The sequence below is a fragment of the Python bivittatus genome, unplaced genomic scaffold (genome assembly GCF_059951505.1).
Source record: "Python bivittatus isolate LINGU-HERP-01145 unplaced genomic scaffold, Pbiv_v1 ctg000850_np1212, whole genome shotgun sequence".
In the NCBI taxonomy this organism is placed as follows: Eukaryota; Metazoa; Chordata; class Lepidosauria; order Squamata; family Pythonidae; genus Python; species Python bivittatus.
Window position 1 is genome coordinate 17,198,552 of NW_028277112.1, and position 22,182 is coordinate 17,220,733.

A 22,182-nucleotide genomic window follows, 5' to 3' on the forward strand; every position below is an offset into this window, starting at 1 on the left:
AAAAGGAAACCTCCGTTATAACATTTCTCTGTAATTTCCCAGGAACTATATTAGGATCCCCAACATAGTTCTCTTGAAGTTTGTCTTGACTGTGTTAATAGAAAAAGTGTAGATTGCTTTAATTTTGTTTCTTATACTTTGGTTTCTGTGTTATGACACATTTTTACTAGTTGGTTTATGTTACTATGACTTGCTAGGACAACTTTATAACTTGGTTACTTCTTTTAATTTGGAATTTCAAATAGATGAGTTACAGTACTATGCTCTACTCTGGCATTTTTCTGTAATGTTCAATTAAAAAACAAATCTTAATTGTTCCAAACAGAATTTATATCTTGGTGTGATAACAATTTATTGTAATAGTTCCTTATGTCATTCTATAATAAAATGGTTCTTTAAGATATGGCTCTATAATGACATATATATTACATGTTTTTTTTTTTTTATGCAGAAAAATACAAAAAGAAGTCAAACAACTACCAAAAAAACCCCACAAAAAAATCCCATAGATTATAATGGCTCCTTAATGATAAGCATAACCTTTTAAATAATTCGCTTGGAATAATTAGAGGTTAACAAATATGAATAATTAAACTGCTAAATGCATATGCTCATGGAAACTCACTTGTAAGTCTACTGTTTTAAGCCTGCCGAAATGAATTTAACCAGCAGACTTTCAGACTTACTAGTCTTTCATAAGGACTACAAGCAATAAAAATAGTTCTGTTACTTCAGATCAGTTGTTAGTAGTGAATAGGGATACCAGAATCTGGATTACCATGAGATAGAAGCAAAGAGGTAGACTTTTCTGTTTGCTGCCATTTCAGAAAGCTAGGAATATTTTTAAAACATAAACATGTAAAATAAACTTTAAAAAACAGACTAAATAGTTTAAAAAAGGAATGAGTAACTTAAGTATCAATAATATACTAAACCCAAAAGGACTTAAGTTTAAAATGCCCAGGAAAACAATGATCTTCCCTGGGTACCAAAAGTGCTGTAGTATAAAGGGCCGACAGGTCTCCCTGCAAGATCTATTATCTAATCACAGTTCTACCCCCAAGAGACTGCATCTTTAGTGACCACCCATTCATTTCACTTTCTTTCAAGGGAGCAGCTAGAAAAGAACTCTGAAGAATTGGCCTAATGGTTTATATATGTTAAGAGTTAATCCTTCAGGTAACCTGACTATAAGCCATTAGGGCTTTTAATAACTGCACTTTGAATTGGACCAGAAAATGAGCTAGTAATAGATGCAAATGAAAAGGTAAGCGGAGTTGGCCAGTATGACCATAGTATGCCAATAATCATTCTTCCATCCTATCCTGGGCTGAGTGAAGTTTCTAGACTATTTTCAAAAGAAGCACTATGTACAGTACAGTTTTTTTTCTTTTCTTCTAATCGCATTGTACTAGCTGTTACCCTCACTGTCTCATGCTTCCTTCACTTTTATCTTGACTAATCCTTTTAACTTGGTAACTTTCTTCTTTTCTCTTGCTGGACCTTACTGCAGTAGTCCAATTATAAGCAGGAATGTACCGTAATTTTCCGACTATAAGACGATACTTTTTTCTAAAATCCTTACCCTAAAAACCGAAGGGCGTCTTATTCAAGGAAGTCAGCCGAGAATCGCGCGATTCCAAACTGCCCATACTTTGTTTCTGCAGAGAGGCTTCCTCCTATTGCTAGCCTCCAATCACGAGTGAAATAGCTTGTCTCCCAAACAGACTTCCTCCAATCACGAGCCTGATGTAACTGACGTCAGCTGATGCTGAACAAACCAATTAGAGGAAGGCTGTTTGCAGAGACAAGCTATCTGCAGTTTCACTTGTGCTTGAATGTAATCAGTTAAGCAAAAGAGCCTGGAAATAGAGCTGCAGAGAGACAGTTTGGACCTCCTCCCACCGAGTGTATCAGGTCAATGTTAACTAATTACTAAATAAAAATGTGTTCTGCACTATCTTTAAAATATTGATTTTTAAATTTTGGGCTGGAAAAATGGGGGTCGTCTTGTACATGGGGGCATCTTATTGTTGGAAAAATATGGTAATCAGTTTCAGAACTAGCTTTCAAGATGGAAGGTCTTTTTTAATTGGTATTAAATATTAATACCAATATTTAATACAAATATTAAACAGCTATTTGTGTAATACTGAATTAAAAGATACAATATCTGAATTTATATATATGTATGCATGTATTTAAGCAATTTATATGGCCACCCATAACTCACTGCGACTCCGAGTGGCTTACAGAAATAAAAATCCCAAATACAAAAACCCACTACAGCCATCTCCCCCACCTCCACCATCACATTACGTATTTCCTGGAGTGTCAAGATACATCTCTTGGGGCAAATGACTTCAAAAAACAATATTTTCTTCTAATACAATTAATGAGGCTTAGTAGCTAATGTTAGATTAGAATAAATGGAACTAGTTGGATGGGCAGATAGAGGTTTGGGCAGGAGGGATTTTGCCCAGTATTGACTGTTGCACCAGTTATGATTCTGCCTAGAGCAGGGTGATCTTGTAGTGGTAACTTATACCCTCATCACAATTGCAACATGCTGTATAAAATGCTGCCTTTGAAGTCCAGCTGGAAACACATTATACCTGAATTTGTTCCAGTCACTTTTCAATGCAGTTCAAAGTGCTGATTTTAGTTGATAAAGCCTACATGGTTTGGCATTTAGGTATTTTCAGGACAGCCTTCCATGGCTGGTATAGAGCCATCCAATATGCTCATCCCAGGAAAAATCATCAGTGATTCCCCACTTCCATGAAAAGAGGGAGCTTGAAGGAGGCATTTCTTCTCTGTAATGACCCTGGCAGAACAGCCTTTCCTCAGAAGTTAGACTTGCAGCATCATTTACTGTGTTCTGGAAGCTGGTGAAGATGGAGTTCTGGGGAGCATTTGGTGGTTAATTGGGTGACTGGGTTATAATTCCTTGTTACGTGATGGTTCTGGTTATTACTTTAGTGATTGGATTTTACATTAAGTAAATTCTTGTAGTTTATCATGAATGTTTTACTTTAATTTATCATAGGCATTTAAATTGTGCATTTTTTTGTCTTGGTAACTCCTGGGAATCCTTGTAAAGTATGGCAATATATAACAATGATACACTGATAAACATCAAATGCTCATTTTTGGTTATGTTTTTATTGGCTTAAAATCACCTCATAGCTAATAGATAAATTATGGAAAGAGCATGAGCCAACTAAAGGAGAGAAGTTAATAATGATTTAACTCATTCAGCAATAAGTTGGAATTTATGTTTGATAATTTCCTCTATCCTAGGAAATTATCCAATGAAAAGCAGTGCCAAGTATATAACTGAAAGATGAGAGTACTTCTTTGCATCTAAGGAGCTCAGCCAATATGCTGTCTGATGGGTTGTTCTTTCTACATTTTTCCGCTTTCCTTTTTAACTCCTGGTAAGAAAACAATGTTATGTGCAACTGTGTTATATATGTTTTTGAAATTGTAAATTTTCTGTATACTTTCTTAAAGTGATAATTTATCTCCAGATACATGTACCAACTCATATTATATTCCAGTCAGTATAGCCATTGCTGAGAATTTTGAGGGAGTTGAGGCTGAGGAGAGGTGATATAAGGAGATTCTGGTTTCTAAATGTTGGCTTTTTAAAGACAATGCTGTACCACTGACAACACCAGCACCATGTCCAATATAAAGTTTCCTTAAACCATTCATCTGGTTATTAATCTGAATGCAGCTAAACATTTCTCCCTTTTTTTGTCACTTCAAGACATGCCCAGCCCTTTTTATCTTCATGCTTGTTGCTTTTTCCATTTCTGTAATTCTAGGCATTTCTATCTTCTATCTTATAAATTTATTAAAATACATTTCTCCTCCCAGTATTTTGACCTATATTGGTAGAATTTGGAACAGGTCATTTTTGAAGCCCCATATTGCTATAGAGATGATGTATTGGTCACAAGACAACTATGTGATCGTTAAAAATAAAAGGACCAAACAGTCAGCATTTGTCCTTCCAGGATAGTATGAATCAGCTGTAAAACCAAAAGTACAAAAATGTTCCCAGTTCCTAGTACATGTACAATGCCTTTCTAAGATAGCTGGAAAATATCATTCTTGCTGTTAGGACTTTGAGGCAAAAGCCAGAACTACAGCTTTTGCTGTTTTCATGGGGCCAAGTAATAAAGTTGTATATGTTAATTCAGAATTTGAATATTATGGAATAATATACGTTGATGGAGAAATAATCAAGGTAAGCTGTTCAGAACAGTGTTGTACATAAATACTACTGCATTCTTCAATGAATGCATCAAGCTAGAGGAGGTTGCTCAACCTTAGGAACTTTAAGATTTTATTTTATTTATTTATATTTCATATTTGCCACCACTCATCTCACTGCAGAGCGACTCTGGGCGGTTTACAGTAAAAAGAATAAATATTAGTTAAAATAGAATAAATATGAATTAAAATACATTACAAAAAGGTTTCCTATATAAATAATATCTTAGATTTGGGGAATGTCTTCAAGGTGCTAGCCACTCACAGGGTTGGTTATATCCCCCCTCGCCCCATGCCTTCAGCCCTTTCTGGATGGCCCAGGGAGTGGGGCCCTGCCTCACCTCTGGGGGAAGAGCGTTCCATAGGGTGGGGGCAATGGCAGAGAAGGTTCTCCTCCTGGGCCCCAGTAGTCAACATTCTTTTGTAGACGAGATCCATAACATACCTTCTCTGCCTGACCGGGTGAGGCAGGTTGATGTAATGGGGATGAGACAGTCCCTTAGGTAACCTGGTCCCATGGCATGTAGGGTTCTAAAGGTGATAACCAACACCCTGAATTGGACCCGGAAGCAAACTGGCACCCAATGCAGCTCCCACAGCAAAGGTGTTACATGTGTCATTCTTGAGGACCCCAAATTGCCCATGTGGCTGCATTTTGCACCAGCTGTAGCTTCCAGATACTTTTCAAGGGTAGCCCCATGTAGAGTGCATGTATGGACTTCAACTTGCTGGCTGTGAAATTCTGTGAATTGGTCCACACATCTTAAAATTGCCACGGTTGAAAAACACTGAGCTAGAGAAGCAGTGAAAGAGAAACAGGGCAGGTTATGCTAGCAGCAGATGTAACAGTGACTCCTGAAGAGTGTGACCTCTTGAATGAGACATGACTTGAAGGCAAGGACTGCATATCTGTAGGGTGCTATAGACAACCATTAGATTGGCAACAAAGAGGTTTGTAATCCAATCTTTTAACACTAAGGGGGAAAAAACCAAAAATCCCAAGTAAGGAGGGTGGGGAAACAACTAAGGTTATCTCTGTGTGTGAGTGAGAGGGAGAATGTAAGAAATAAGAAGAGGGAGAAAAACAAAGTTTTGAGTGAGAGAAAAAAAGCATGTTGCTTACTTATATTGAATTTAAAGAGACAAATGCATTATAGCATTTTTGCTCAGAAACCAAAGGGTCATTTTTCTTAGAAACAGTGCTGATTATTTAATATATCCAAAATGCCATAGTGAAAGACTTCATTTAACATCATACATGTTTATAATTAAGACTAGAAAGGATGACCATCATGCATTCAGAACCCTGTGTCGCTGTGATGTGGACTTTAATGACATTTTGGAGACTACCCTTTCCCTTGCTGATAACAGAAAGCTGCCTGGAGGTGCCAAGAAAGGCACTGACTCCTCCCTACTGTTAGTTAGGAGTACTGAATAGTAGATGGATCCTGAACCCCCACCATTGGCCAGCAGAGGGTGTAGTACAAGACCCCTCTGTCCATTCCATCTGCTGTGCTGGGTGAGAAAGAGAGGCCTGGGGAGAGTGGATATTTAACACATCATTTTGTAGGGAACTGCAATGTGAAGGTAGAGCTGTGTGAAAAGCAGAGTATCTAAACATGCAATTTCATTGGATCTTCAAATCTCTTAAAATAAAAATAAAGACATCATTTTAATATTTTAATTTTTATCCACATGGAAAATAGCAAATGAATGTTATGGTAAGCTTTGGAAGATTTATATTGGAAATAGAGAGAAATGTAGCAAATTGAACATTGCGTTCTGCTGTTGAAATGGGCAATATGTAGGGGCCATATATATATTCCATTGGAGCAAATGTAAAATACGGCTTTATAAGTCATCTCATTATTATAAACTTTTTCTTGAAATACTGTTTCTTGTTGGCTAGACATTATCAGTGACGTAATAAATACTGCCCTTAGAGCTTTTTGACCTCATCCTTTCTGGGGCTAGGCTAAGTGCTTTGACACTGACTAAAGCTCTATAGGGTCAGTTCTCCAATGATGGACTTCAAAGGTGGTAGGAAAATGTATTGGAGATGAAAAATAATTAAATAAGTATTAATACTTTATAAAAACTATAGCTCACTAGATTTCAAATTTTTATACATAGCACTGGAAGCATCTGTAATACATGATTTTTACTGTTGTCGGTCTTCAGTTTGTTCTGTGGATGTATTTTGTATTTCTTGTGTTGGACTATAGATTTTTTTCAATGCTAAAGAAGCTTTCCAGCTGCTAAGTAATACTTCCATTATGATATCCTGACATTGAAAATGTAATATCAATCCTAAGGGCAGTGAGTATTTAAATATGTTGGCATATTACAAAGGACTAAAAATTAGCAGTTTCCTTTCAGTGATTCATCAGTTCTTTATATTCATCTTAGTTCAATTCTCATTTTGTTTCAGAATAGATTTAATTATGGAAGACATTTGAAATGATTGCTTGCAGTGTCTTGATCCAACATTTTGTATCTTAATACTGGATTGAAGCTGTGATATCTGCCAGCATGTATACCATTACTACTTAGTTGTGTTGCTGGAAACTAATTTGAATTTTATGTTTAAGATGAAATATTAAATATGGTTTTCTCCAGAATGGATCTGCCTACATATATAAAAGATGTCAGGGTCTCTGTAATTTTTTTCTTCGTATGTTAGATTGTATAGGCTGTATACTTTTAAGATATGTTGTTATTAGGGTTGCAAGCTTTTAATTGACTGAATTAATATTACAGTGACACACTAATCTCAGATTTAAATTTGTTTCCTCTCTTCCATTTCATATTCAATCAATTGAAGACCCCCCACAAAGCCCCCCCCCCTCCAATTTAAAGCTTGTGACAGGGTAGATAAATATCTGTTAATTCTTCTAGTGCAAAAAAAAAAATTCAGAGTTGGGATAAAAGCTTAGTTGTAGTTTTGGTTTATATCCAAAAATACCTAGCACAACAAACAATTGTTATCTTACTTTGGAGGTCATGGAACTGTATTACCTAAAACTAAGTCAGCTTACTTTTTGAACTAAGTGGGCATCCCTTTTTACGCCTTTTGTTCATACAGTGTTTTCTGTAGCACGTTGCAGACTTTCTAGGGTACAGTACCGTATAGTCAGGATTTGGATAAGACTAAATTTGTATGCATATGGTGAGCTGTTTATTTATATAGACAGCACTTAGTTTTGAACAAGTCAGATTTTTGTTTAAGATGATATTGGAAAAATCACCACTGTATAATAATGGGAAAAATCTTTGGGAAATAGAAAAGGAGATAGGATGAAGCAAGTTCTACATCCTCAAAGCTATGGGTGATAGTATCAAGATCATCATTGTTGGATTAACAGTTGTTAGAATTCTAGTATATTAATAAATGATTTTGATGAATCAGGATTTTGATAAATTGCAGGAAATGTTTGTTTGTTTATTTAATATAGCTGTCCATCTCACATAACTCTGGGCAGCTTACAATAAAAATTATTAACTATGTCTTGTAATTTTAAGAATCAAGTTCACATTTGCATTCATTATGCGTTCTTAACTTTCTTAAACTTCATCTGAAAGTTAATGTAGTAGCTTACTTTGTAGTAAAGAGTAGAGAAATACTGGCTAACAGCTAACTTTAGATTCAGTTTTACTCATGTGTCTTACATGTGTCTGTGTAATTTGATGTTGCTAATTCCTCCTCTTCTTGTTCCAGTGCTGGTTCCGCTAAATGTAACAAAATGTTCATGAACTTCATTAAGTGCAGAGAGAAAGAAGTCAGTCATGCGGATTATGGCTAATGACAGTTTTTGGTCTTTTTAAGTAGGTAATTATACATAAACTAAAGAGGAAGAACGCTGACCTCTATAGTCAGGATGTAAAATAGAAAGTGAAGCAGTATGAAGTGTGTTTGACAAGTCAAGTAACTGCACTCAAGTAAATATAACTTTACCATACTATAATATATAGTGCATAGTAGAGATTACGCTGAAAAAATTCTGATCTTAAAAGATTACATAGAAGTAAAGTTTCTTTTCGTCTGTGAAGCTTCCTTGCAAAAGATTTGTTTAGAAATGTTACTAAATCTAATTTAAATTGAAAACCATGCCATCATTTTATCTGTTCAAGATCAAGCACATAAATCTATCATTTTTAAAAAGACACAATGTTAATGTACACTTTCCCTAGAAAGAATTCTCATCTTTGGCTATAAATAAACCAAAAAGCTGTCAGAGCCAATTGTTCTGAATAATGACTACTTATCTTCAGCTTGGAATGTTTAGTATTTTTAGATTACATAGTTATTATATAGAAATAGGTGCATAAGCCTGACATTTAATTTTTTTCTGCATTTATGTTCTGCTTTACTGATTTGATTTTTAACCATATTTTGTTCATAGGCTGCGGGTGCACATGACAGAGCCACAATCTCTTAGACTTGTATATTTGCTCTTTTTATTTCCTTGTTTTATCAGTTATCAAAATCCTTGTTTTTGAGTTTTATACATTTGATGTATATTTCTGCTTAATATTTTTACCGCACATGCTGGGATGTTCTAGTTCTTTCCTATCCATTGTAATAACTGTTGATGAAGAGTTGTGAGTTAAAAGCTGGAAGGTATAATATATGAATGAAGTTAAAAAGTATAAGAGAAAAGGTTTATATCCTTATTAATTAATTATCTGTAAATTACAAGTAAGAATTTTTCTTACTATTTTTTTTTTGCCCTAACTTTCCTTTGGAGAGGGTTGTTAAGTTTAAGGATGGTTTCTTTTCAGTTAAATATGCTAGCTGTTGATTGAAGAGGCATGTCAAATTTTAAGTTGGTGTTTTGTATTTTTAAGTGAATGCTGAGTCTGTCCCTTACTGTGGGAAACTGGTTGGGAATTTAATTTGGTGCATTGCTTTCATTCCCCCATTCCCAAATTTCTTTTTCCTTATTGTTCGTTTAGTCACTTCTGACTCTTTATAATCCAACAGACTTCATTTCACCAGGATTGTCTATCAGTAACTACTTCTTTGTGTTCTTATAAGCTCTTGCTTGTGTCATTAGTGACAGCATCTAGTCACCTTGTCCTCTGTCAGCCTCTGTTTTTACTTGCCTACAATTTTTCCAAGTATCAGGGTCTTTTCCAACTTGTCTTTGCATTATGTATCTAAACTACTGTATTTTTCCGACAATAAGACACCCCCATGTACAAGAAGACCCCCACTTTTCCAACCCAAAATTAAGAAATCAATATTTTAAAGATAGTGCAGAACACATTTTTATTTAGTAATTAGTTAACATTTACCTGATACACTCGGTGGGAGGAGGTCCAAACCGTCTCTCTGCAGCTCTATTTCCAGGCTCTTTTGCATAACTGATTACATTCAAGCACGAGTGAAACTGCCGATAGCTTGTCTCTGCAAACAGCCTTCCTCTAATTGGTTTGTTCAGCATCAGCTGATGTCAGTTACATCAGGCTCGTGATTGGAGGAAGTCTGTTTCCAGAGACAAGCTATTTCACTCGTGATTGGAGGCTAGTGATAGGAGGAAGCCTCTCTGCAGAAACAAAGTATGGGCAGTTTTGCAACCGCGTGATTCTCGGCTGACTTCCTTGAATAAGATGCCCTTCAATTTTTAGGGTAAGGATTTTAGAAAAAAGTATCATCTTATAGTCAGAAAAATACGGTATTTAAGCCTTTGCTTCATTATTAGAACTTTCAAGTGATTTTTCTTTATCAGATTTAATTTATAACTGTAATTTAATTTATTAATTCCTCACTATTTAGTAGGACCACTAGATCTGGGCTGCAAAATCTGGACTGATACTGGGAGGCAGAAAAAAAATGCCAAAAAGCTAACATTCTGTGGAGCATTTATTAGTTTGTCCTGTCATTCATTCAGGCTCCATAGATTGTCCACACCACACTGTGCCAGGATTTGCTTTAAATATGGTTTGGGAAAACCAAAACAAAACAAAAAACAGATCAGCCTGGTTCACATAAAGCTAAGTGCCAAAGCATGTTTTATAAAGCACTGTGGCTGGGTTACCACATCATATTTAGTGAGACTAAATAAATCACATTATGGCTTAGGATGCTCTCTCCTTACATGTTTATTTTCAACATCTAGTACCTTGTTTTCTTCGGTAATATATAGAATAGCTGTTGATGTTGCAGTGATGTAAATATTTTCAGGAGGTTATTTCAACTATCTCTTGATAATGAAATATGCTAACGAGTTTTTCTTTCTTTCTTTCTTTCTTTCTTTCTTTCTTTCTTTCTTTCTTTCTTTCTTTCTTTCTTTCTTTCTTTCTTTCTTTCTTTCTTTCTTTCTAGGATACAAAATTGCTGCTTTAACTCAGGGAAATGATAACTCACAGGATTCTTTTTCACAAAATGTAACAAATGAAAACAATGGGCAGATGATATCAGTTAAACTGCTTTTGGCAGCTGACTGTCAGACACCAAGCAACTGCGTAAGCAACTGCAATCCAGACTGCAAGGAATTTTACTATTCCAGGCACTGGGAATTATATGCAGTGTCTGAGTACTCCAAGTGACTACGGTTTCTATGTAGATCATTTTAGGATTTATAATAATGTCTGTTAATGCCACAGAGAGTGACATTCCTAGATTTTTTGTGGGCGGTGAAGATGGGGAAGAACTTTTGGATCGTGCCAGAACTTCTGATTTTGTCTCCTTCTATGATCATGAGGAAGATGATGAGTATGATTCTGTACGTACTGGGTTTGTTTTGTCCTTAGGTTTCATTATCTAAAGATTTTAGTGCTGTGCTACAAGTAACTTACGTATCAGAGTTTGGAAGGCTTTCTAAAACTAACTTTTTTTTTTTAATGGACTTGGTTATGGTTATAGTGTTGCTATTGCCACAAAAATAAGTAAAATGTAGTATCTAAAATTAAACCCTCATTGTATTTTCCATTGTATCAAACCATATTACTCATGCTTTGCATAGAAAATAGTTTCTTGCCTGTTGAAAATAGTTCAGAAATGTCTCCTCCATTTGTTGAGGAGAGCATTGCAGGTAGCATCTAAACACAAACTATTTAGCTACAATTCAACAATACTGTCAATACTGCTTCTCATCACAGTTATACTGAAACTCATTACAAGTCCCATTAGAATTAAATGTGTTTCTGCAGAGTGTTTTCTATTATTTTATAACTTAATGCACAGAAAGATATTTTTACTTTCAAATGGTAGCTTCAAATTTATATATTTTTTAAAAATCTTGTAAATAAGGCATAATTGCTTTTTCTTTACACATTTCTTTTAAATCATTCTTTAAAATGATTTTTTCTTTACACTATTTTTTACTGTATGCCTTATATGAAATTAAGCACTGATTTCCGATTCAGATTTCATTCTTAATAAACGTGAAGAAGCTTACTACATAAAACTTGGTAATCATAAAACTTGTTCTTTATGAAATAAGGACAGAAACATTCCCTCAATTGATAGTATAATTGATTTTAACAGTTATTATTTTTCTTAGCCACCAGAAAGACAGATCATGGTTGGAATATGTTCTATGGCAAAAAAATCAAAATCAAAACCAATGAATGAAATCCTTGAACGGCTTTCCATGTTTAAATATATCACAGTAGTGATATTTGAAGAAGATATCATTTTGAATGAACCGGTGGAAAACTGGCCTTTATGTGATTGTCTCATTTCTTTTCATTCTAAAGGTGATTGCTCTTTATTCAGAATAATGTAAAAATCTTCACATTGTGAAGGATTAGGTTACAATTTTGTGAACTTTTTAAAAAAATGGAATGGGGTTATTGAAATCTTTCTTACATTGAACAATATTTAATTAAATAAGTAATATATCGGGATTATCTAGTGGCGTGTAATAATAGTTTCAATATAAACACAATACTGACTAACATTATTACAGTGATTAAAGGTATTATTAATCCACTTTATACAACAGTTGAAAACACTTTTCCTTGGAAACAATGGATATGAAATTTATTAACATTAAAAATGCTAATCTTGGGAGGAAGTATATAGTGCATGCAAACATGTATAACAAGACCTTCTGTGCCTGCCTTTGATTTAAATTAATTTCATGAGGAGAATTTAGAGAAAAAAAATAGTTTCCAAGGAAAATGCAGCTTTTCCTTAAGCATGCCTAGAGGTATACTCTCCTTTCTCTGTTATTCTCAATTTCTCCATTGTTTCGTTATTTTTCTATTTAAAACGTATTAAAATTTTATTAAATGCATTACAGTTTAACTTCACTAATGTTTGGTCAGAAATAAGTCCAGTTCAGTGGAATTTACTTAAGACGATTGCTGCAGCTTTAAATGTATAATGTTGATATATTATTTTTTCCTTTACTTAAAAAAAAGTATGTTAATAAAATACTAGATTGCTGATTTACTATTATATTTGAATTGATTGTTAAATAATCACTGATATAGGAAATCTGATGTTTCAGTTGAACAAAATGGGGAAAACAAAATAAAGAGGAAAGCTTTTAAAATGGGATGGATGAAACTATGAAACTGTAGCCTAGGTAATTATATAGGTGAAGGAATTTAAAATAATTTGTTAAACATATCCAGCATAAATCAATTATGAAAGTAATAAGTAATCTTTCTTTGCATTTAAGAACTATTTAAATGATTATGTGCAAATTTTCTTTGCTACATTTTAGGATTTCCATTGGACAAAGCAGTTGCCTATTCTAAACTCAGGAATCCATTTGTTATTAATGATTTGAATATGCAGTACCATATACAAGACAGGTAAATAAATAACCTTGCCTCATAGGCATAAATGTCTGATTTGGTATTTTTCTTGCTTTTTGTTTACCACAAACCTGCACATGTACTGCTAGTGTACCAGCATGATCACGATAGATCATTAGTTACTTTACTACTGTATTGGCAAAGAATATCGTCATGTTTAAAACAGAGCTAAAAACTTTACTGATTTAATTTGTATGGTAACAAAACTTTACATTTTTCAAGATGTATATTTTGTTAATCTTGCTTTACTGTCTTTTTACTATTTTGTTGCTGTTTATTTACTAAAATCATTTTTTCTCAATTATCTTACATTTAGTGTTTCCAAAAGATTTCTCCTTTCCTTTATGTCTTGATTGTGCACATTCAGACTAATGCCCTTGACAAGGCCATTTCAGTGTGTTCTTGATAATATCAGCATCAAGCTGTTACAGATGAAGTGCAGTTCTTAAATGTATGTTCTCTATGGTAATATTCTCAGGATGGATGCATTAGTAATCTCATCTTCTAAAATAGTGACAAATATAACCATCAGTGAGAATCTGGTATCAATATTGCTAATCTGAAAAAATACATGCTCAAATTCAGTTGTAGCAATTATCCTCAAATCTGTACCACACCAAAAAGGCATAGTAGCATGGGGAGGAGGCCGTGCTTCCTTTCTCTCATACAGATAGGCACATGTGATGCTCTAAAACTGTATTAGACATGTCTTGTTCCTGGGATTAGAGGTTCTACATTTTGCAACATTTTGTTCCAGCTCCCATTTTTAATAGCATAACTTTCTGATTAGACAGTTGTTGCAACTTTGCATAAAATTTACAAGACTATCGTGTGATTTTAACTAGGAATTATTTTCATGTTTTTTTCACTAGTTGCAATGTTTTGTGGGATATATTTTTTTCCTTTCAGGAGAGAAGTTTATAGCATCCTTAAAGATGAAGGCATTTTACTTCCTCGATATGCAGTCCTAAACCGGGATCCAAACAATCCCCAAGGTGATTATTATATTGGCATTTCAAAGGACTCTTCTACCAACAGTTGTTCTTGCCTGTTTAATAAAATGTTATTTTTGTGGCATACAACCATGCACCTCACCATATGGTATGAATCGGGAGTGGAAGTTCACATGGTTGGATCTGTTGCCAGACGAAAAAGAACTATGTAACTGATAGGATGTAACACTTTTTTTTAAACCATCCACTGAACACAGTGGAACTTCAAAATAAAGATCTACAGTATAGGAATTTACTTCAACATAAAAATATTTAATTTCATATTCTGTTGCTGGACTTGCTAAACAAGCTGCAATTTAAGTGCAATGGTTTCTTTATTTCAGAAAACTTTAGAAATAGGTGTTTTTTGTCAAAATGCTTAATATTTTATGGGATATATTCTTTGATCCTTCTTCTTCATAGACTTTAGCTAGGGGAAAAAATGGTTATTTCATTGCTCCTTTTTATATCCTTTTTGTATTCAGTCTCTTATAACACCTAGGATCAAATATAGAAAATATAGTAAGTTTTGATGTAAATATTTGCAGATATTTTGGTTTTTTGGCACTCCATTTATTTTGGCCCTTAGTGCTGTACATTTTTTCTGTTTATGTCTGTAGATAGCTTTCATTTCCGTTCTGGGGAGGAGGAAGTCAGTTAAAATGTTGCAGCTTCCAGATGGACACTTTCAGGCAATGCAGCCACAGCCAACAATGAGGCTGCAAATTACAAATTTATGGTTTGTTTTTAGGTTGTCATGTCATTCAGTCTTGGTGTTCCTTCCAAATGTAACAAGTTAGAGAGGGAACCCATGGCTTCTTCTGATTTTTCTTTTCTGGATTGTGACCAAAAAAGCTATCACTATCTTCAAACAACACAGCAGTCTAAAAGTAGTCAATAGATAGCTGTGCCCAACCATGTTGCTTGCTGGATGGAAAAATTGATTGTTGTCCAAATGTATCCTTGGGAACTAAGATTTGACAATGCAGGCAATTAGATGGTTCTGTCTGCTCTTTTTATCATTACATATTTTCTAATCTTGCTCTTCCATTCCATTCACTAACAGGTATCATTTCTAGGGCTGTTCATGCTTTGAAAATTATTTGGAAAACATGCTTTCATCTGCATGGCAACAGGATCATAGCATTTCTGTAAAATAACTGCATCTTTTTTCAGACATCTGTAAAACACTGAAAAAGGAGATATAGCTGATTTAATGAGTTATTGTATCATTACATGTGAAGGGTCAGCTAGGCTTCAATATACGCTCACCAGATCTCATCACCATTTTCTTCCACAGCCTCCCTGCTTTGCTTTTTTTTTAGCACTTACTCCAATTCTTCCTCAACCCATTCTGACTTCCCTCTCCCTCCCAGGCATTATCATGGCCCTATTTCTATCCCAAACTTCCTCTTTCAGTCTCCATTTGTTCTTCCTTATGACTTCCCACTTAGTTTTTTGTTTGTTTGCTTGATTTTTGTGGTAGTGGTAATAATAGTACATTTTAAAGCTGGGAAGAAATATTTATTTATTTGTACTAGGAAATTCATTTATGGTATACCAGGGAAAGACAGGAGGAGTTTCTTGAATTGGAATTTGTTTTAACATTGAAATTGAGAAATAAATTCGGGAACTTAAGATTATTTACTTTTGAGGGTAAAAAACAAAAAGACTTGAAATACGTTTTTCTTTTAAAGAATGGAATGATGCTTGCTTAAAGGTTGGAATTTTATGTTACATTGGGAAGATAATTTTTCTTCAGATAGAAAGTTATCAGGATTATTGTTACTACTCATAAGTGTGAATGAAATTCACATTCTGGAAAATTTTATTTTTAGATTTGGGAGTAAAGAGGTAATCTGTCCATATATCTCTGACTATCTCCCAGTGCAGTCTTGACACATGCCATACATCCCATTGTAGTCCTCAATAGGAGAAAAAGTTTGCTCGTCTATGACTTAGCATGCTGAGTTTCGAAGTTGCTGAAGTGCATGGGTTCAAATAAATTAATAGATTATAGCCATTTTTCCTGTCTTAGTTTATAATGGAATTTTTATCTGTGATTCAAGTCTGAAGTCTGCATTTACATTCTTTTTCCAGAATGCAGTTTGATTGAAGGAGAAGATCATGTGGAGGTGAATGGGGAGATTTTCCAAAAGCCATTTGTGGAAAAACCAGTTAGTGCAGAGGACCACAATGTGTATATTTATTATCCAACATCTGCTGGTGGGGGAAGTCAGAGACTCTTTCGTAAAGTAAGACTAATATAAATTACACAAGAATAATCTAATAGAAGAGAATGTGTGTAGCTCAGGGTTGAACTGTGGAGTCCTTGGGGTTTTCTGAGCTTGGTTGTTTTCTTGCAAACATTTTGTTACCCGGCTAGGGAATATCTTCAGTGCTAGAATGGAATGGGGTTTGCAATTTATATTCCCCTATATAAATAAAGAAAATATTAGGAATGCATCAACTATAACATTACTATTAGTATCATGAGTATTTTTTAGCTTCCTCCCATAATAGTTTCAAGATGTAGAAATGAATTTTGAGTAACCTCTCTCTTCATAATGGGTTAGAAGATACTGTCCTCAACTTCCCTTCTTCATCTGAAAATTTCCAAATTACTTTTACAGTTTCACAACTCTAAGGAACAGGGTTTTATTGCGTCTAGGAGCTGAAGAGGGAAGGGAAAAGAGGGAGTTTCTTTTTAAGAATACTGATTTTGTTTTATTCAGAAAAGGGAAATAAAAGATAATGTTAATAATACAGTAAAATAGAAAGTTTACTATATTGTAGGAAATGAACATGGTATTAAATCATGTATAATATGTACAATCATCAGTCAATCCGATAACAGGAATTTCTAAAAAACTAAAAAGTATTTGGCAACCTGCCTTATCTCATATCTGTTGCTGACCCACTTAAAATGCCATGCCTTCCATTAACAAAGATAAAGCCAAAGTTGTATGTAATTACCTCTTTCCATTTGTTAATGCAGTTAAGGATGAACAGTGAACAGTGATATTTTTCAGAAGGGAACATTAAAAAATATAATGTTCTATAAATTTATCTTGGGCAACCTTCCTAAAATAGATATTTCAGTCCATGCAGCCAGTGTATTTTCTTTTTTCCTTCCTAGCCTGTCAGTATACTATGGTAATGCATTTTGTTTTTATAAAACAAATACTATGCATTTTGTTTTTATAAAAACATTTATAAATATACAGTTTTACTCTCTAAAGTGTTAAAAGCAGTTTTTTTAAAAAAAATAATGGTTTCTGAGTATTTTTAGTGTAAAGTGATATTGATGGAAATATGTATTTCAGATTGGCAGCAGAAGCAGTGTTTACTCTCCTGAAAGCAATGTGAGAAAAACTGGTTCATACATCTATGAGGAATTCATGCCTACAGATGGCACAGATGTGAAGGTATAACTGCATATTTAGGTTTACATTTGGAACAATCAAGTGCTTAAGGAACTCAGCAACTCAGTCAGTGAAACATTTACTACTGCCTGAAGCATTGCTGTAGTTAGATCTGAAACAGTAGAAATGCTTTGTTTTCTTCAGTGAAAATTATTTCTTCTTAGAGAAAATAAAAATTAATATCTTTTGAAAAGCATGGGAGTGCAAATGAAGTATGTCTTTTTGAATTGTTGAAACAGTTACTTGTGTCCCCAGTGTTACACAGCTGCATTATAAGCTACTCCCAGCTCTCTGTTTGTGTGCAAAGCTATTTCACTTTGTGGTTTTCACTATCAGTCTGCTTTAACATTTCAAAAGGAGGTGTTATGTCTGGGCATCTCTTCCAGCAGATTTGCTCAGCCATAGTAAAAGTTACTTATAAATTATTTAGATATCATTATTAGTTCTAATTCTAAGAACATTTAGAAACAGCATTCTATGCCTTTCTTTAAAAATATGACTGATTAAATAATCTAACATTTCAGTCCTAAAATTACTTGACAAAATTCATTCCGTTAAATGTAAATTATTTCCAAGAAATTGAATAAATTCCAGAATATTTAGAACAAGCCAACTGAAATAAATGGGATTGGAGTTCCTACCATTAATAACATTTAAAAAATAGTAATCTGTTTCATGACAATCAGCTGGCTAGTTACTAAAATGGAAGGACGCTCTGTAGGCTTCTGGCTAAGGGCTCTATCACCACGACTGGTCCTGCAGAGCTTTATTTACTTTCTAGTGCTTTTCACTTTGCCTGTATTCTCCCTCCCCTGTGAATAATGTAAAAGCATAAATATGGAGACTTGGAGCTGGAACTGACTGTGAAGTGAAGCTGTATTTAATGCCATGTATTTAACCAAGAAGTCTGTACTTTCTTTGTCTTTTCCTTTACCCTCAAATGTAGGTGTACACTGTAGGTCCAGATTATGCACATGCAGAAGCACGTAAATCCCCTGCTCTGGATGGTAAGGTGGAGCGTGATAGTGAAGGCAAAGAAGTGAGATATCCAGTGATACTTAATGCACGGGAGAAACTAATAGCTTGGAAAGTGTGCCTGGCTTTTAAGGTAACACGATGACAACAGCATACATCTCAAAGCAAATTATTATTTTCTGAAATTATTGCTTATTCCAGCAGTCAGAAACCTTTTCAGGCCTTGGATTCTATTGAATGATTTCACATGATGGTCCAGATACCCCTTCCCCCCAAATGGCCAGATTTCATGAAATTTAACATGGGAATGCTAACCTCATAAGATTTGGCCATTAAAAAAGATTTGGCCATTAATTTTTTTTTTTAAGTTTAATTTTGCAGAACTGCAGGTGTCATTTTATGATATGACAAGCAACTTGGCACCAGTAAAATCATATTGCTGACCCCTGTCATCAAAGAACTGCAAAAGGTTGTCCTTTTTTTAGTGCAGAGGATAGCTCCTGCTTTTCAATTATTCCTATTTTTCCGTGTTTGTTTCTCTCTTTGATTAGCTGATAAAAATCTAAGAAAATCCATAAACAAAACCTGTTTACATCAACAAGCCTCTACAGATAGATGTCTGAATGGCATTTCTTAGAGTTGTTTATACTGTTAACCTGTTTTATAAATGTATTTTGAAATGTTAGAAAGAACAGGATAAGAATTTGGAAGGATATTAAATTCAAAATGAGATGCCTTTCAAAATTAGGTTAAGACAGTATAAACATTTAAATAGATATGAGAAAACAGAACCTAACTTGTGATGTTTTAGATTATTAATAACATGTGGAATGTTTTGTTTCTATTATATATAGTTATTTGAGTTTTAAATGTCTGTAGATGACAGTTTACAGATTTTGAGCATGTTGTTCCTTTCTCTGACAGCAAACAGTTTGTGGCTTTGACCTATTGCGTGCAAATGGGCAGTCCTACGTCTGTGATGTCAATGGCTTCAGTTTTGTGAAGAATTCTATGAAGTATTATGATGATTGTGCTAAAATCCTTGGGTAAGAGTTTAAGGAACATGAGTGGGCTTTTTGGCACTGTGATTGACCCATGGAGATCCTTGGTTTGACTCAAGTTCCAGATCTCTCCATCTCCCGTGATTGTCATTTTTGTGTTATGATCCTTAATGAATTTCTTAAAAAATAACTTCCCATTGATGTTTTCTGGGGGAAACATTGGATAAGATCTCAGGAAGCCAGCCTTTTAAGAGAATCATTAAGATGTGCCTTCTGTGTGCAAAACTAGGTTTTTGTGTTCAGGAGTTATTAGAAATGGATATATTTATTTTTCTTCATATATTTTGTGACAATTATAAAGGCAGCATACAGCACATAGACGACTTTGATTAAGAAAATTGCACGTTTTTTGAAAGCTAACTTCTAAAGTGACTTTTGTGGAATAGGGAACTTTCATAGTTTACAGCTTTTGATTTCCTGGCAGTCTTTATAAATATGTCATGCATCAGAGAGAAATTCTTATGCCAGATATCTGCCAAAATTGAGAAGAAAGTTAAAGATTTTTTGCATTCTGTTCATTTGGCAGCAACATCACATGCGCATCACAGAACTGTAATAGAACAGAGATAAGCACGTAGCAGCAAGAATGGCACAAATAGCTGAATAAGCAGCATTTTCTAAGCAAGAATCTGATCTATTCTTTCCCAGTTCTAACAGAATTTGTCAAATATCTTTTTAATATTCTCCCTCTGGGATAATGAATGATCAAGAACCTGTCTTGTTGTATTGTACTTCAGCATCTCTCCTCCAAAACACTGTGATGAAAAAGTCATTGATAAAACTAGTATTATCACAAAACTAACAATTCTTTCTCCTTTTCCTCTTTTCCCACTTTCTTTATAAGGACAGTTTGGCATAAAATGTATTGGTATTTGCAGTCACAGTGTACACATCACATTGAGGTATAATGTTGAAAGATTACTCACATCACCATTTCTAACTGGAAGTGTTAATCCATTAAATGATCACAATTGGCTATTCTGAAAATTGTTCAGAGGAGGCTTTTTTTTACAGAGGTGTAAAAAAATTAATATGCTTAATCTAATTATTAAAATAATATTTAGATATAATTACTGTTATTCATTTTAATAGTATCTAAATATTATTTAAATAAATTAAGACATTTTAATTCAAGAAAACATTTATTTTTCCTCTTTCAGAAATATGGTTATGCGAGAACTTGCTCCACAGTTTCAGATCCCTTGGTCTATACCTTTGGAAGCAGAGGATATTCCTATTGTGCCAACTACCTCGGGAACAATGTAAGAAGAAAATACTTGCATAAAATTACACTAATGTTCTGTGTGACTTTTTTCTTATGTGTCTTAGGTTCTGTAATTATACCTGTTCTATAAATTGCAACTATAGAACAGCTGAGCCCATCAAGTGGAAAGCTAGAGATATCCAGTCCCCTTCCCCCAGAAGGCCTCTGGACTTCACATTCTGGCCCAATCTCTTGTTTTAGGTTAGGGGCTTGTAGTTCTGTCTCTCACAACTTGTACTTGTCTTTTTGGCAACTAAATCTTAAAAATGGCACAAATGAAATAATGTTGATAATACAACTTGCTGGCTATGTAACATACCGTCATGAGCCTAGAGGATACAATCTTTCCTTTCCTCCCCCCTATAGAAAATAAACTATTCTTACAGGAGATAATCAAAATAACACTTTACTGGAAAAAGAAAAAAAAACATATACAGTGTGCTCAGAATCTATAGCATAAGGTTCTAAGCAAAACTAATAGATCCTAATGATAAAGTCATGAATGCAACCTGAAATACACACGATACCTAGTCTGATAGGAGACTTTAGCACAGCACAAAGTCTCCTGTCAGACAAAGTGTTACAAATGTAAACAAAGATTACATTTAACGCAATGCTCTTAAACATTTTTACCTATCATTTCAGAGGTAGCAGTTATTCATATAGTCAAGGCTGCTGAAGAGATAGACAGAATCCAAATCTTTGCTCTATCCTTGGTCTATCAGCTTTTGCTCCTTTTGTTTAAAGGGACTCTAAATTTTCCTATCTCCAGGGAAGAGGGAGGGATCAAGTAATCCACTCCCATACATGACCAAAAGCAATGCCTCACTCAGAGTGAATCTTTACTATCTGACACAGGGCTGACAGTCTGCAGTATTATGAATGCAGACTGCTATTCACAAAAGTAGTACTTTAAGTTCATGATGAAATCCTATTACACTTTCAACAGTTAAGAGTTTCTAACTCTAGATATGTTTCATGTGCCCAATGAAAACTTTTTATTTTGAATGGAATTTGGATCTAGCCCAAATGAATGCATTCAAACTGGGGCCTCCACCCACTGCCCAATGTCTCACTGAGCTCTTCCCCAATTCCCAAGTTTAACTTGTTGGAGGTAATATTAACTTAAGCCTGGACATTCTTCAAGAATATGAAATTCATAAATTCATAGTGTTAGAAGTGAGCATTTAAGTTTTTAGTCCTATCTGCTGCTCAATTTAGGAAGCCAAATTAAAGCATCTATGACAGTTATACCCATATACAGTAAAGGCAAGCCCAGCATTTCTCTGGGTAATTGATTTCACTGTCAAACTTCTCTTAATTGTTATGAAGCTTGGGGACAATTGAAAAGATCAATCTACGTCTGTATGACATTCTTTTAGATATATGAAGTATGCTATCATAGC

At 34.4% G+C, this 22,182-nt stretch overlaps 1 protein-coding gene across 16 annotated transcripts in view; it reads left to right on the forward strand.

Annotated features, from left to right (window-relative positions):
* PPIP5K2 (diphosphoinositol pentakisphosphate kinase 2) overlaps positions 1 to 22,182 on the forward strand; it is a 61,566-nt gene that overhangs the window by 3,838 nt on the left and 35,546 nt on the right. For 13 of the 16 annotated variants that reach the window (XR_015793820.1, XR_015793821.1, XR_015793822.1 and 10 more), the window contains exons 2-11: positions 3,304 to 3,440; positions 10,613 to 11,012; positions 11,793 to 11,988; positions 12,966 to 13,056; positions 13,969 to 14,054; positions 16,152 to 16,306; positions 17,378 to 17,479; positions 18,423 to 18,584; positions 19,376 to 19,497; positions 20,673 to 20,774. Coding sequence is in view for 13 of the 16 variants with exons in the window: in XM_088130142.1 (XP_087986268.1) it covers positions 10,875 to 11,012; positions 11,793 to 11,988; positions 12,966 to 13,056; positions 13,969 to 14,054; positions 16,152 to 16,306; positions 17,378 to 17,479; positions 18,423 to 18,584; positions 19,376 to 19,497; positions 20,673 to 20,774 (1,154 nt within the window). In the remaining 3 variants the exon portion in view is untranslated. Of the gene's footprint in view, positions 1 to 3,303; positions 3,441 to 9,772; positions 9,917 to 10,612; positions 11,013 to 11,792; positions 11,989 to 12,965; positions 13,057 to 13,968; positions 14,055 to 16,151; positions 16,307 to 17,377; positions 17,480 to 18,422; positions 18,585 to 19,375; positions 19,498 to 20,672; positions 20,775 to 22,182 lie in introns of those variants that run through there. The other 3 variants (XM_025171832.2, XM_025171833.2, XM_088130141.1) reach the window with 2 other exon arrangements.